Consider the following 14857-nt stretch of genomic DNA (forward strand, 5'->3'; position numbering starts at 1 on the left):
TTTGACAGCGATTATATTTACATATTGGACCAATAAGAATTAATTGTGGGCGGGGCTACCCATCGCGACGCGACTGAAATAAAAACGAAGCGACCAAACAAACGTACTAGTCTGACGCGATTAAATTGAGTTTGTCACTCAGTGTGAGCAACAGTGCCCTCATCATCCCTTACCCAGAAGATTAATTTTTGAGTCCGAGGTTCTTATAGAGTAGATAACCTCTGAACATATTAATATGTGCAAAGGAAGTGTCACTGACTCAAAAGCAAAAAGACAGATGGTGCGGTTTGTAGCGGGATGGTTTGGGGGCAGGGAGGGTGTTTACTGCCGTGTAATCCGCTCTGATGTCACTGTGTGCCGAAGGAGGGGTCTGAGATCCGCCGCTTAATCCCTGTGTGTTGATAAGAGCGACCGACGAAGATGAAGGCAAGCCGAAGAGCTCTTCTTCATCGCTTGTGTTCCTAACAGGTGAGTGTAAGGGATGAAGGTGTAAGCAGCTGTTGTGTGTGCTGTTTGACAGGAGCTGCACCTGCTGATGGATGCACTGGAGACGGACGTGTGTTTGCATCCGCGCAGGCCTGTTACTTTATCAAATAACAGGCTTTTAACTTTTATTACCGGGGGAAAGTTTCCAGATTGAACCGGTTAATCACATTTTGGTGTTTTATTGTGTGGCTAATTGAGAATATCACAGGTTTTTAATGTTCGGGATGTCCAGATGGTTAGCGGTGTCCACCTGCACGTGACTGCAGCAGTGAATAAACACATCCACGATCCTGACATCTGCTCGGATGCAATGAAAACAATTTGCGATGAGGCTGTTGGGTTTCGCTTATTTAGAGGATTTCTCTGATATTAGGAGGAGTAAGAGGCTAAATGTGTCTAATGCTGATGTAAAAATGGTACAATAATATTGAACATATATGCAGTGAAACAATAATATTAGATTTGACCGAGCCTTATAAAATATTCACTGCTATTAGGAAAAATCAAATCCTCACCTGATGAATCACATTTGATTATATTTTATATTTACGTTAGTTTATGGTGTTTGGTTTTAAATATAAATTGTTAATCATCTCAAATTATAGGTAAAAATAATTTAAATAAACGCCTTTGGATAAAAGCGTCTGCTAAATGCATAAATTTAATTTAATTTTTAATTTAATCTCTATTTTAATGTTTATTTATTAGCTATGGTTCTTTAAATAGTCAGTTTTGTTAATTCAAAATGTGGCCTTTTGTTTTACCACCTTAATTCTTATCTATCTATCTATCTATCTATCTATCTATCTATCTATCTATCTATCTATCTATCTATCTATCTATCTATCTATCTATCTATGGCTTATTGATAGCAGATATGAACTGTAAAATATACAGGTGCCAAAAGTTGCTCCATATCAGTGACTTTCTAGCCACAGCTATAACCAGCTGTCAGGGTTTATTTTTTTTAATTTTTATTTTTTTAGCACAACAGTATTTTACAATTGAAGCAGGTTTTGCATTTCATTAAACCTACTGTGCTTTGCTGTACCTGCTGTATTTTAATTTGATTATATAATCGTTTGTACTATTATTTACATTGACATTATTAAACTGATTTAAATGAAGAATTAATGTATATTGTCATTCCACTTCTTGCCGTCAGAAACTAAACTGTAGAGTGACTGTAATATGCAAGCTCGCACATGTAAACAATACAGGAAGGTTGCATGGTGAAAGTGAAGATCTCTGTGTAAATGGGGAGTTAAATCCCCTGGCTTTGGGCTTTATGGGAGGTTTGACGGATGAATCTACTGAACTCCAGGACTGGTGGAGTATAAACTGTAGCATGACGTCTGCCCACAGTGAGGCCATCTGTGACCACACCACTGCCATAAACCACGTCTCTGCGCAGAAACACAAATATATGTTACTCTGTCACTACACAGACACATATACAAGTCACATAGCTTGTTTAGACACTAACTGCATTTTTAGTTGCATTTATGTTAGATTATCATATTAATACAGTCAATCCAAAAATTATTCAGATGCCAGATTTGTTTTTATTAGTGGGTGCAGGACACTATAGTTCACTTATGTAAGTGAGGATAGCAAAATAAACTGACATCTTATACCCCAAAAATTCTTCATATAGTGGACTACCAGTGAAATATGGGATAAGAAGGATTCAGACACTTTGATCTGACTATGTTTTGCTTAATTTGTTTTTCTTAACTGCTAATTTGACCTTTTTACACCAAAGACTGAACAAAATTAAACATTGCTTGGTAATTGGTTGACCTAAATTGGTATTATCTAATTGTGTACTTAAATTGGACAGCTGACAGCCATTCAACCTAATTCATTAACAAAGTTATCTGACATTATCAAGATGAATTTTTTCTGACACGGTTTAACTGAGTTCTTGTCATATTTTATTACCATTTTCTAAACTATAGTGAATAAGTTGTAATAATCTGAGAAATCTTGAAGGTGTTTGAAACTATTTTGCTTTGAATATATGTTTTTTTGGACATTTTACAGTTTATTTGGTTCCCTTATATATATTGTTAGATATACTACCTTCATGATTTCTGTCTGTCATTCAGGCGATGAGCAGTGAGTGGGCGGAGCCATGAGCCATAGGGAGGAGCCAGAGGAGGCAGTTCTCAGAGGTCCTCCCCCTCATCGCAGCAAGCATCCCAATGGGACGCCTCTTGAAGGAGGTCGACCCAGATGGAGGCCATGCCAGCTTCACAATCCGGATGCAGAAGCCAACCAGCACATGTCTGGATCTAGCCGAGGTCCCCCCGTCACCGTAGACGGCATGCTCCCGGTGAAGCACAACGCAGGCGGCCTGAGAGCGGAGATAAAGAAGATAAAGCTGGCCAACAGCCCAAACCGGGGGCATCAAGACATCATGGAAGGGGAGCGAGACTCCATCAGCACAGATATAGACAACAGCACAAAGAAGAAGAACAGGTGATCAAAACTCCTCCAACAGAACAAGCTTCAGAGCCATTATCTCCAGAAGATTCCTCTCAAGAACTTCTGACTCCTCCTCCTCAGGATGAACCAATCACTGATGGACTGGATGGAAACAGTCCAGATCTGGCCCATTCATCTGATACACACATTGATCGTGATCCACAGTGTTCACTGAAACAGTTGGAGGAGAAGGTTCAAAGTGTAGAATCTAATTCTGGCGAAGAGGAACTGGTGAAAGAGAACCAAGAAAAAGATTATTTCAGAGAAACTCCTGAGCAGGACTGTGCTAAGATTGCTTCAAAAAGTCGTCCTGAAAGTAAACGAACCAGTCCGCTAAGAGTAGACGTTCCTCCATTCGCCACATCTCCTCACCAGATGATGAACAAACCTTTTTTCCAGTCTCCACAAATCTTCCATGAGACTCTTCAAAGCTACAATTCAGATCCAAACTCATACCCTGCTCTTTTTAACACTGGTTACCCTCAAACAAACAAGGATAAAGAGTTCGAGAATCCCATGTCCCATGTCAAAGACCATCAAGAGGATCTCTCAGACTCTAGTCCTGAAGCCTGCTCTGATTCTTACCCACAACTAAGCCCAGATTCTCAGACAGATTCATACCTAACAGATCCTAATCCAGCCCTTGAGGGACCTCAAACGTTTGAGAGGAACCAGAGCGTGAGCACGGATGAGTGCGACTCTCAGGAAGACCTCTATCAGCGTAGTTCAGTGGGCTCCAGGCTGCACCACTACGATGAACAGTCAGGAGATGAAGCCGAAAGCTCAGGGAGAGTCAGAGCCCAGCTCAGGAAGACATCAAGCTCGACTAGCCTTCCTCAAGAAGCTCCCCCCCAAGAGGAGACTTCTGAAACCGCTCCGCTTTCACATGATTATCAGGAAGAAGTCGTGGAAAGACGTGACATGTCATCCACTCCAGGCCAGGATCAGATAACAGAGTCTTGCAGAGCTACAGGAGACTCTGTCTCGTTGGCCATCAGGGATATTAAGGAAGCTATCGAGGAGGTGAAGACCAAGACGGTGCGTTCGCCCTACAGGCCTGATGAGATCACAGAGCCCGTGTGGGTGATGAGACAGGACGTGAGCCCTGTTGAGGAGAACCATCCTCAGCCACAGCCTCAGGTTGACTCACATCCACAGTCACCGTGTCAGCTATCACAGTCTTCTCCACAGTATGAGGTGAGTGAGCTGTCCCGCATAATTACTCTAATTCCTTACAGTGAGGTTCCATATGAACATTTATTTTAAATAGGCCACAATTTGACTTTTTTTGCAGAATGACACCAAAGGTTTTGTATTTTTTTTTATTCTATAAGCAAAGACATGAAGTAAATGAGTTTTTAGGCAAATAGTCTAAAGAAAAACATTTTCAACAGGTTTCCTGCAGCCTTTTTTAAAAACACATTATAATATAAATTATATATAACTAAGTTATGCTTAGTGTATCTTTATGTAAAAATGGTAGTGCTGTCCAACGATTAATTGCATCTAAAATGGAATTAGTTTACATAATATATGTGTGTGTGTTGTGTATATTTATTATGCATATATACATACACACACAGTATATATTTTGGAAATATTTACATGCATACACATGCATTAACACATGTGGAATTATATACATAACAAAAAAGTTTGAAACAACTGAAAAATGTCATATTGTAGGTTCTTCAAAGTAGCCACCTTTTGCTTTGATTACTGCTTTGCACACTCTTGTCATTCTCTTGATGAGCTTCAAGAGGTAGTCACCTGAAATGGTCTTCCAACAGTCTTGAAGGAGTTCCCCGAGAGATGCTTAGCACTTGTTGAACCTTTTGCCTTCTGTCTGCGGTCCAGCTCACCCCTAAACCATCTGGATTGGGTTCAGGTCCGGTGACTGTGGAGGCCAGGTCATCTGGCGCAGCACCCCATCACTCTCCTTCTTGGTCAAATAGCCCTTGATGCCTTCAGTGTGACTCTAAAATTTTCATAGTCATGAAAATAAAAACTCATTGAATGAGAAGTGTCCAAACTTTTGGTCTGTACTGTATATAGTGACGGGGTGAAGAAGCACACGACATGAGGATGCAGGTAATTTCCCCGAAGGGTGGATTTTATTGGTGAGGTATGGGGAAAAAAGGGCTAACGTGAGGCGTTTTGCTGCTCGGTGCTTCTTCTCTCTCTCTCTCCCTTCTTGTGGTTCGGTGTGCTGTGTGGGTCCGTGCTCTTCCTTCGTGATGGGGCTGGCGGTCACACACTGCTCTCTGTGGGAACAATAGAGGAAGTGGTAAGCTGAGTATTGTGGAGACATCTTTCACCTCTATGTTCCTTTGCCTGGTTTATAAAGCCGGTGTTTGATGGGACGCAGGTGTGGCCACTCAGCCCATGACGAGCAGGTGCAGGTGTGACTACTCGGTTTCCAGGGCGACACTGATGAGAGCTCAGGACACGTGTCACCCCCCCCCCCCCCCAAGCATTGTCCTGTTCCTGTGGAGGGGTAAGGAGATTGGGGGAGGGTGGGGAGTGGACCCTGACATACATGCGAAAGCTGACCTTATCCTGGTGAGACCATCGGCGTTCGTGTCGGCCATCCCTGCTGTTGTTGCATGGTGAAGTTGAAGTCCTGGAGTGAGAGGAACCACAGAGTAACCTTGGCGTTCATGTCCTTCGCTCGGGCGATCCACTGCAGAGGAGCGTGGTTGGTGATTAGGGTGAAGTGGCGGCTGAGGAGGTAGTATCAGAGCTCCAGGACTGCCCACTTGACAGCCAACGCCTCCCTTTCGACGGTCGCATACCGTCGCTCTGCTGGGGTCAGCTTTCGGCTGATGTATATCACCGGGTGTTCCTCGCCATGATGGACCTGGGACAGGACAGCTCCCAACCTGGTGTCAGATGCCTCCGTTTAGGTAGCATTTAGGCAGCGGAAGTCGTTACAGAAACGGAAGGTGCTGTCGGGCTTTGGAACCATGACGATGGGGCTGGACCATGGGCTGTGTGATGGTTCGATGACCCCTAACCTCAGCATCTCCTGTACCTCTTCCTCGATGGCGTGTCACTGAGTCTTCGGGACACGATAAGGCCGCTGCCGGACGATAACTCCAGGTGGTGGGCAGAAGTCGTACTCAAGAATGTGGGTCCACCCAGGCTGGGAGGAGGACACATCAGAAAACTGACTGACCAGGTGTTGCAGCTCTGACTTTTGCGTGGCCGAGAGTTGAGCGAAGGCAGAGGGCTGGGGCCTGGTCCCAACCCAGCGCTTCACATGATACAACTGGTCCTCTTTTCTTCTTCTTGGCTGCCGCACGCGGTAGATGACAGGTGGCCAGGAATTTGCAGGCGTCCTTGGGGACCAGGACCATAACGTGGTCTCATCGCTGAAACTCCCATTGTTGGGCCACCCGGTTGTAATGTCGCTGCTGGGCCTGTTGGGCCTTGGCGAGGTGTTCCTGGATGATGGGCATGACTCAGGCGATCCTCTCTCGCATCTCTCAAACTTGCTCTAACGTGGTTTGGTGTACTGCCGGTTGTTGCTCCCAGGCCTCTCTGGTGATGCAAGCAGGCCGCGGAGTTGTCGGCCAAAGAGCAGAGTCCCCCCCCCACCCCTACGCTGTGCAACACAGTAAGTCGGGTGGGGCGCTGGCTGGAGCTCATTCCCTTCCGCAATCCTCACTTGGGCCCAGCAGTGCTTTTAAGCGGTCATCCTCATGTTGCTCCTTGGCGAAGGCCCCGGTCCCAGTCACCTGCTGGTACAGATCAAAGTAAAGGTTAGAGCTCTGGGGGGGTGACTCCCCATCCTTGGGGCTATCCAAGGCCAGCAACATGGGGTGCAGTCGGGGCTTCTTTGTTGTCCTCTGTTTTGGGCAGTTCCCGATGGGGCTGACAGGCTGGGTGGTGGTGGCGAGCAGGCGGGCGAAACCTGGCCAGTCCTTCCCAAGAAGGACTGGGATGGGCAGATCCTTGACAAGTCCGACGTTTACTGGCCAGGCGCCGGGTGATGCTGTGATGGTGACGTGCTGCGCTAGAACTTCTCTGGTGTCACCGTGCACGCAGGTGATGGGCAGCTTTGCCTTGGTTTTGGCACACACATATTATGTTATGTATTATTTTGGAACAATTACTATCGATTAATCTTTTGACAGCACTAGTAAAAATATTTCAGCTAGTAGAAATTTGTGGAATTGCTATAATTTTTAATCATTCATATCTTTATACACTAATAATGAATGACAGGAAAAGTCATTGAATTTAATTAGTCATCAACATAAGGTGTACAGTAGGACATGAAACCATGGAATATATGATTTTAGATATCATTTGATACTTGCCATGTATAATTTCTACTATTATTTAGATAAAACGTCAACTTATTAAGTGATTCAAATAATGCATTTACACTGAGATTTTGAAGAACAAGTGTGGTGGATTGCAGCATTTGATATTGTTTATTAGCAGTGGATTGCCTTCATTTTTACAGACTCAGATTCAAGATGCTGAACTTCCTTTGGGAGCAGAATCCTCGGGTGTTCTTCAGGACCAGGATGTAGACGTCAGTCCCAGCGTCCCAAGTGACGAGGTGAATTATCATATTTGTCTGCAGTTGACATATTTATGATGTAATCTTTATCCCTATTTTTTTTTTTTTTTTACAGTTTTACTGTGAATTGTAGTAATACTGCATTATTATTTTTTTTGCAGACTAAGAAAAATTTGGCCTCTTTCCCTCCATATGTTGATGGTAAGTTTAAAGAAAGCAGGCTCTTATTATACTGATCAAAAGATTAATTATCCTTTCTAATCATGTAACATTGCATCATCTTTACATATGTATTAAAATTTTAGTTTCATGTAAATCTCTCATTCTCACAATGCTTGTCAAAAGATGCCCAGGTGTATTATTTATAAATATTATATATATAGGTAAAACTTTAAATACATAAATTCTAAAGACAGATTACAATCTTTAGGATTATTCAGGATACATAAAACACATAAAACACACAATATATTTGAAAATATTATACTGATACCAGAAATGAGATTTTGAGTCATGTAAGAAAGAGAATTAGTAACACGAGAACACAACATTCAGAGGGCTTCACTGATTTGAAACCTAAGAATAATGCACAATACCAGGTTTAGTGTTCTGCTATATTTATGGTGTGACTGTTTCCTCAGTTCCTGGCCCATGTGACCCCGAGGACTTGATTGACGGCATCATTTTTGCCGCTAACTTCCTGGGCTCCACCCAGCTGCTGTCAGAGAGGACGCCCACGAAGAGCGGCCGCATGCAGCAGGCCCAGGAGGCCATGAGCCGCGTCCGGGTGAGAAACACATCCGTATAGATCTATAGAGCTTCCTCTGATGTCCCTGACAGCGTGCTCGAACATGTACACACCTCACACACTCACAGACATCATGATTCATCTGAGCTTATATAACATCTCTGGATATCTAGCGTCCTAACAGACACATCTTGAGGGACAGTTCGTTGATTGATTCTGACTGTCAGGTTTAGTCTCCGGGGCTGCTGATGTCATTCTGATCACAGCCCAAATTTTGATCGTGTTTCCCAGAAACCTTCAGCCTATCACAATACTGACATCCCACCCACCCGGTCCCCCTTCAGCCAGATGATCCTGTTTGATTTCATCTAGGCGTATCCTTCACCTCCAAACCAATCGCCCACCATGCGCTTTTATATTTGTAGGCTTTATTTGACCGTTCTCTGTTTTTATTTGTCCTTTGTCGAGCAGACAGCCCAGGCACAGGCCAAAATCAGAAATAAGGTACGCTATTTGTTCCTGTATTCATGCAGGTCTTGAGTAACTTAACGGTATTATGTATTTTTGCTGTTCTTTTTTTTCTTGTGACAGGCATTTTGACGATTACAAGTAGCAGCATCTGTTCTATGGGAGACTAGAGAGCGGTGTATATGCTAGTACTGGAGGTGATGTGCTGTTTTCAGAGTAATAGCTGTTTGTCTTGCTCTACAGTATCAGCAGGGCACTGAGAGTGGGTCGGCCGGCACAGAAGTGGACCTCTTTATATCCACGCAGAGGATCAAAGTGCTCAGCGCTTACACACAGGTGCACAACCCTCTCTCAATCACTTTCATGATTGTCCCTCTCTGAGTTTGCTGTGTAAAACAGACGAGAGAGCAGCTTCAGATGTGTTGTGCTGGACAGACTCGTGACTGTAGATGCAGTCTATTCTGGCTCACTACAACACTACTGCAGGTTTCTTACACCGCGGGTTTCATTTCAAGAGTTCTGAACCAACATTTATTTGGAGAATGAAGTCAAAAATGTTGGGGTGCTACAAATGTCCTGATATCACAATGAAGAAAATTTGATAGAAAGAATGAAATCCCAATAATTGTTGGAAATACTATTTAAAATCTAAGCATTTTATATTGTAGCTTAACATACACAAACATGTTTTTTGATTATTATACAGTATGTATGCATATATACAAAGTATATTTATATATATTGCAAAAACAGATAACTAAAATGTCATATCACATTTTCATATTGGGCTAGTTAACTGTATTTAGTTATTTTTTAGCCTATTCAAAATAAGCCAACTGCAGTTTGATTGAGATTAATTGGAATAGACAATGAAATACAGAGTTATCTGTTTTTGCAGATGAACTTTGCAAATTAACAATATTTTGACATTTTCATTGGAGAATAATGTAAAAAATGTCAAGGTGATACGAATGTCCCGATATCATATTGAAGGAAAAAATGTCTAGTTTGTAAGTAATCTTAGTAGATTAGTAATCTTTTATTCTTATTTATAAATCCAAACACTTCACTTTATATATATATATATATATATATATATATACAAGGCAAGGTTTGTTCAGGTTGTGAAATGTCATGTGGTGCAAAGGATAATATTCATGATATTTAAAAAAAAAAAAAAATACTTGTTACATTTAAAAATTTTAATAATTTTTTTTTTTTTTTAATGATTGACATTTTTCAAAACCATAAGAAGCCAAGATGAATACTGAGAGCACATTTCTAAGAACTTACCGTGTGTTTAAACTTGATTTATTTGTTAAAACATACATATTAATACAAGAATAACTCAATAAATTTGATTAAATTATTAGCATTTAAAACCCAACAACCTGACATCTTTATTTTGGCAGGACACCATGATGGACCATCCGCTGAGGACCATCTCGTACATCGCTGACATCGGGAACATGGTTGTGCTGATGGCTCGCAGGAAGATGATTCGCTCTCAGAGCGCACAGGAGAACTTGGACACCGCAGAGACGCAGCACACAAACCCAGCGCGGGACGACTGCCGCCAGTACAGGATGATCTGCCACGTGTTCGAGTCAGAAGATGTACGCGTACAAACTCTTACACCATGCACTTCATGCACAAGTGCTAATTCTCGATGCTTCCTGTATGTGGTTCGTTGTTTGTCTCTGCCAGGCTCAGCTGATTGCTCAGTCCATCGGTCAGGCCTTCAGCGTTGCGTATCAGGAGTTTCTGAGAGCCAACGGCATCGATCCAGAGGACCTGAGCCAGAGAGAGTACAGCGACCTGCTCAACACTCAGGACATGTACAACGACGACCTCATCCACTTCTCCAAGTCAGAAAACTGCAGAGATGTACGTTCACCAGTGGCCATAAAGTAGCTGAGTAAATCAGTCCCTTATTTCCATTTTTTGGGGGTTTTAAAATGACTAAATCTTTATTCCCAAAAATACTATTATGTCAGTTTGAAATATGTGTGTACAGTCCAGAAAAAGAAGCCACAGTTAAAGTATTTATTTGCTGCTAAGCCAAACTGAACTAAAATGTTTAAACCCTGTTTGAAGATCATATGCTTTGAAATTTAAAGTTTGAAATGTATGTACCTAAATTAAGATAACTGGAGGAAGTCTGGTTATATCAGTCAGGTTTGGTGTGTCTCTTATTAAATCATACATATAATTAAACAAATTAATGAATTAGATTTCCATTTGCAAATGTCATGCAATGACCAACTTTCAATTGGTTCTAAACTGGCCAGATTTACTAAACAGGGCACATTAGCTTTAGAGAGCAATTTCATAAAAGCGCCGATGGGAGGTGAAAATAATGCAGGTGATTTAACTAACAATCCTCACATGAAAGAACACAGACACTTCCAGATCATCTCCATAATGACCAAGAGCAGCCTGCTTTAAGATATGCTTTTATTTTGAGTTTTAAATAATGCCGTAAATACCAGTAATTTGACAAGCTTTAAATCTTAGTAAATTTTGCAGCATGATTCGTTTAAATACCCTCCTCCCATGAAGTGTGTGTCTGAAAGGGGAAAAATACATATTGAAAAAGGTCAGGCACAAAAATAACTGTCCACGACTTTTCAGCATTAATTCAGCACTGCGTATCTTTAGTGAATTCAGACAGCACTATTTTAACACCAGAAGACGGTTTGCTCTGATGCAGGCTGGTAGTAAATCTGGCCCTACATATTACTCACAGTCAAAAGCTTTCCCATATTTTTTTATCGTGAATCAGAATTGAAATAAGAAATGAAGGAAATTGGAAAATGTAAAGCCCAATTTAAGCATAATAAGAGAAAAACATTGATTGAAAAAAATCTGTTTCAAACATGATATCAAACCATTATTTTTTAAGGTGAAAGAAGTGTATGGCTCAACAAATATGAAAACAAATTCTACAATTTCCCATAATATGCATAAAGAAAAAAAAAAATGTATATATATATATATTTTTTTTTTTGACAAAAAAAAAACGTAGGTAGAATTAGACTCTTTTCAGTGGGAACATTGCTTCAGATTGGCAGATATTCCAAAGAAAAACAAAATTTTAAAATAAAAGGATTACATTAAAATGAATTTTGCCATACACACTAACAGCATTAAAACTATTAAGTATAGGACTAAGTTAATTATTTACACTTTTACCTGTAATTATATAAAGAGTCATTGGGACACAGATGGCTTTATCATAAGATAAGATAATATAAACCTTTATTTGTCCCATAATGGGGAACTTTTCATGCTACAGCAGCTAAAATAAGTGCGAATATAAAGCAAATACTCAAAAATCATCTTTTATACATTCTTCAGCCGCCATAGGACTTTCACTAAAGGTCTGTTGGGTGAGCAGTATTTGGGCTGTGTTTGTGTCAGGTGTACATCGAGAAGCAGAAAGGGCAGATTCTGGGGGTGGTAATCGTGGAGTCCGGCTGGGGCTCCATCCTCCCCACCGTCATCATCGCCAGCCTGATGCACGGCGCCCCCGCCGCCAAGTCTGGACGCCTCAACATCGGCGATCAGATCATGACGGTCAACGGCACCAGTGTGGTGGGCCTGCCGCTCTCCACCTGCCAGAGCATCATTAAAGTGGGACTTTATTTCTCATCTTTTATTACGTCTGCAAGCATTGTAGCCATTTCAGCATGAAAACGGAGTATCTTCGGCTATCTTGGATGGGTTTTTGTCATGATTGATGTCAATGCCGTTGTGTGTTCAGGGGCTGAAGGCTCAATCCAGGATCAAGATGAACATCGTCAGGTGTCCTCCTGTGACCATGGTGCTCATTCGCAGACCAGACCTGCGCTATCAGCTGGGTTTCAGTGTGCAGAATGGCATTGTGGGTGTTCACGGTGAAACATGAGAGGTGTGTGATGTTTTACAGATGTTTGACACAGTTGTTGTTGTGTTCAGATCTGCAGTCTGATGCGAGGGGGGATCGCAGAGAGAGGAGGGGTCCGCGTCGGCCATCGCATCATCGAGATCAGTGGTCAGAGCGTGGTGGCCACAGCTCACGAGAAGATCGTTCACATCCTGTCCAACGCTGTGGGAGAGGTAAACCATCGCCTTCAGACACGCCATTACAGCAGAAACTGCTTCAGTTAAATAAATCAGATGAAAACAATTATTTAAGGGATAGTTCAACCTAAAATGATAATTCTGTCATTAATTACTCATCCTCGTGTCGTTTCAAACCTGTAAGACCTTTGTTCATCTTCAGAACACAAGTTAAGATATTTTTGATGAAATCAGAGAGCTTTCTGACCCTCCATAGACAGCAAGGTAACTACTACAGTCAAGGCACAGAAACATAGCAAGGCGAAAAAATAAAAAATTCTGCACCACACGGATACGTTATCTACACTATTTACGCTTTGAACTGAACAAAAACAACGTATCCATGTGACGCAGCTGACACACAACAGCATACATTTTATACGTGCTTCCTGCTGCTTTTTAGAAAAAGCGGTTTTTAAATCAGCTTTATAAATTAAATAATTTTTAGTTTTATGAGATTTTACAATTGAACATTTTCAAGTATGAGATCATGATTTTATTAAATCTGATTTTGGATCGTTTCAACTCTAAATTCTAATTGGATGATCCTCGATGAACATATCTGTGACTCGTTCTCCTTATAAAAGTGCATATTGTTTGTTTACAATGTTCTTGGCAACTATCAATTGCTGATGAACTGTATGGCAGAGGCTTTATTCTTATTAATACAGTACATTTCAAAATATATGCAATATTGGTTGGCTTTCATCATATTGCTATTGCTGCCATTTTATAACCGCAGTGCAGCACCTGAGGCTCTGCGTTATAGCGATTTTACCACAGACAAAATGCTTTATATCATTTAAGAATATATTTTTGCTTTGAGATAATTGGTGCACTTTTTTGAAATATTATTTTAGTTTTTATGCATTTTGAATAATTTATATTAATATATCCATTTAAATCTAAAGTTTTAGTAATTTTATGGAATTTGTCATTTTTAGTAGTTAACAAATATCTATAGCTTTTATTCATTTTAAAATGAGAAATGTTGCTCTGGCAACTAGATAAAATAAAATAAGTTTTTTTGATTTTATTTAATTTGTTTAAATGCATTTTATTTCAAGTAACTATATATATGGGTTTTAAGCATTAACATAAAAACAATGTAGTAAAAATGTTTTTCCATTGTTTAATGTACAAACGACAGTGTTGTCAAAATCTCTTTCATACAGATCTGTGAAAAACAACACACATCTGCGCGCATACCTTAACTGAAAAAGTAATACGTTTTCACAAATTAGTTTTTTTTACTTCACACAAGAGATGACATCAGTATTGTTTTCAAAAACGAGCACTTTGAAACCCGTTTAAAATAGTTGCCGTTTTCAAGGCCCCAATACACCATTGCTGTTTAAATAAATGGCCAAAACGCATAAACAGTTTTCCATTTTTTTTAAATAAAAATGGTGTTGTGTAAATGCACCCTTAGTTTACTATAATAACACGGCTGTTTAAAGCTTTGAGTTAGCATGCTGCTAAGCTAATGGCTTTAGTAATAATCCTAATGATACAACACATGAATGGATATCCAGTGAAGGTGAATACTGTAACATGTTGTTTTTGTCAGATCCACATGAAGACCATGCCTGCAGCCATGTATCGCCTGCTCACGGCCCAGGAACAACCCGTCTACATCTGACACCATCACCTCCACACGAGCCGATGCAGAGTTCATATTTATTGAAAGATTAATATAAGCGTTTACAGATTTATTTAACTGGATGGATGTATTTATTTATTATTCCATTAGTGCATAAACCAAACCATTCCAGCACCATGTGAGCTGCCTTAATCTCTCTGAAGGCCTGGCATTAGAACCAAAGAGAAATGGATGCAGATCGACTCACGACTGGACCGAAACGATCAGAGATCAGCGGCACCGAGCACAGTAATACTGCTGTTAGCGACACACATCTGATGTATGAGCTGGAATGTTCTCTAAAGTAAAGGAATCAATCAACCAAATATTGACGTTGCTTCATTTTCATTAAAGATGTGCATTTTCATCATTTTCAATCTGTTAA

General features: G+C 40.8%; 1 protein-coding gene across 2 annotated transcripts; it reads left to right on the top strand.

Moving 5' to 3' along the window:
• The first annotated feature begins 320 nt into the window (after positions 1-320).
• Positions 321-14798, top strand: LOC113109627 (amyloid-beta A4 precursor protein-binding family A member 1-like). 2 transcript variants are annotated; one of them, XM_026273307.1, is made up of 13 exons: positions 321-468; positions 2598-4173; positions 7451-7549; positions 7672-7711; positions 8152-8297; positions 8730-8762; positions 8970-9062; positions 10139-10342; positions 10434-10613; positions 12150-12362; positions 12493-12612; positions 12687-12827; positions 14401-14798. In XM_026273307.1, exons 2-13 carry the CDS (start codon positions 3352-3354, stop codon positions 14470-14472), a joined length of 2163 nt encoding a protein of 720 aa, XP_026129092.1. In that variant the 5' UTR covers positions 321-468; positions 2598-3351; the 3' UTR covers positions 14473-14798. The 2 variants fall into 2 exon arrangements, with proteins under 2 accessions (XP_026129092.1, XP_026129093.1); XM_026273308.1 differs by lacking the exon at positions 8730-8762 and having other exon boundaries at positions 322-468.
• The last annotated feature ends 59 nt before the right edge of the window (positions 14799-14857 follow it).

Source organism: Carassius auratus, chromosome 10 (assembly GCF_003368295.1).
Source record: "Carassius auratus strain Wakin chromosome 10, ASM336829v1, whole genome shotgun sequence".
In the NCBI taxonomy this organism is placed as follows: Eukaryota; Metazoa; Chordata; class Actinopteri; order Cypriniformes; family Cyprinidae; genus Carassius; species Carassius auratus.

What these genes read in the sequence shown, in the direction of transcription:
- LOC113109627 (XM_026273307.1), top strand. Translation starts at nt 3,352, where the DNA reads ATGATGAACAAACCTTTTTTCCAGTCTCCACAAATCTTCCATGAGACT. An exon ending in AGGCCATGAGCCGCGTCCGG is followed by an intron (nt 8,298 to 8,729) that starts GTGAGAAACACA and finishes TTTGTCGAGCAG; the next exon opens with ACAGCCCAGGCACAGGCCAA. An exon ending in TCAGTGTGCAGAATGGCATT is followed by an intron (nt 12,613 to 12,686) that starts GTGGGTGTTCAC and finishes TGTTGTGTTCAG; the next exon opens with ATCTGCAGTCTGATGCGAGG.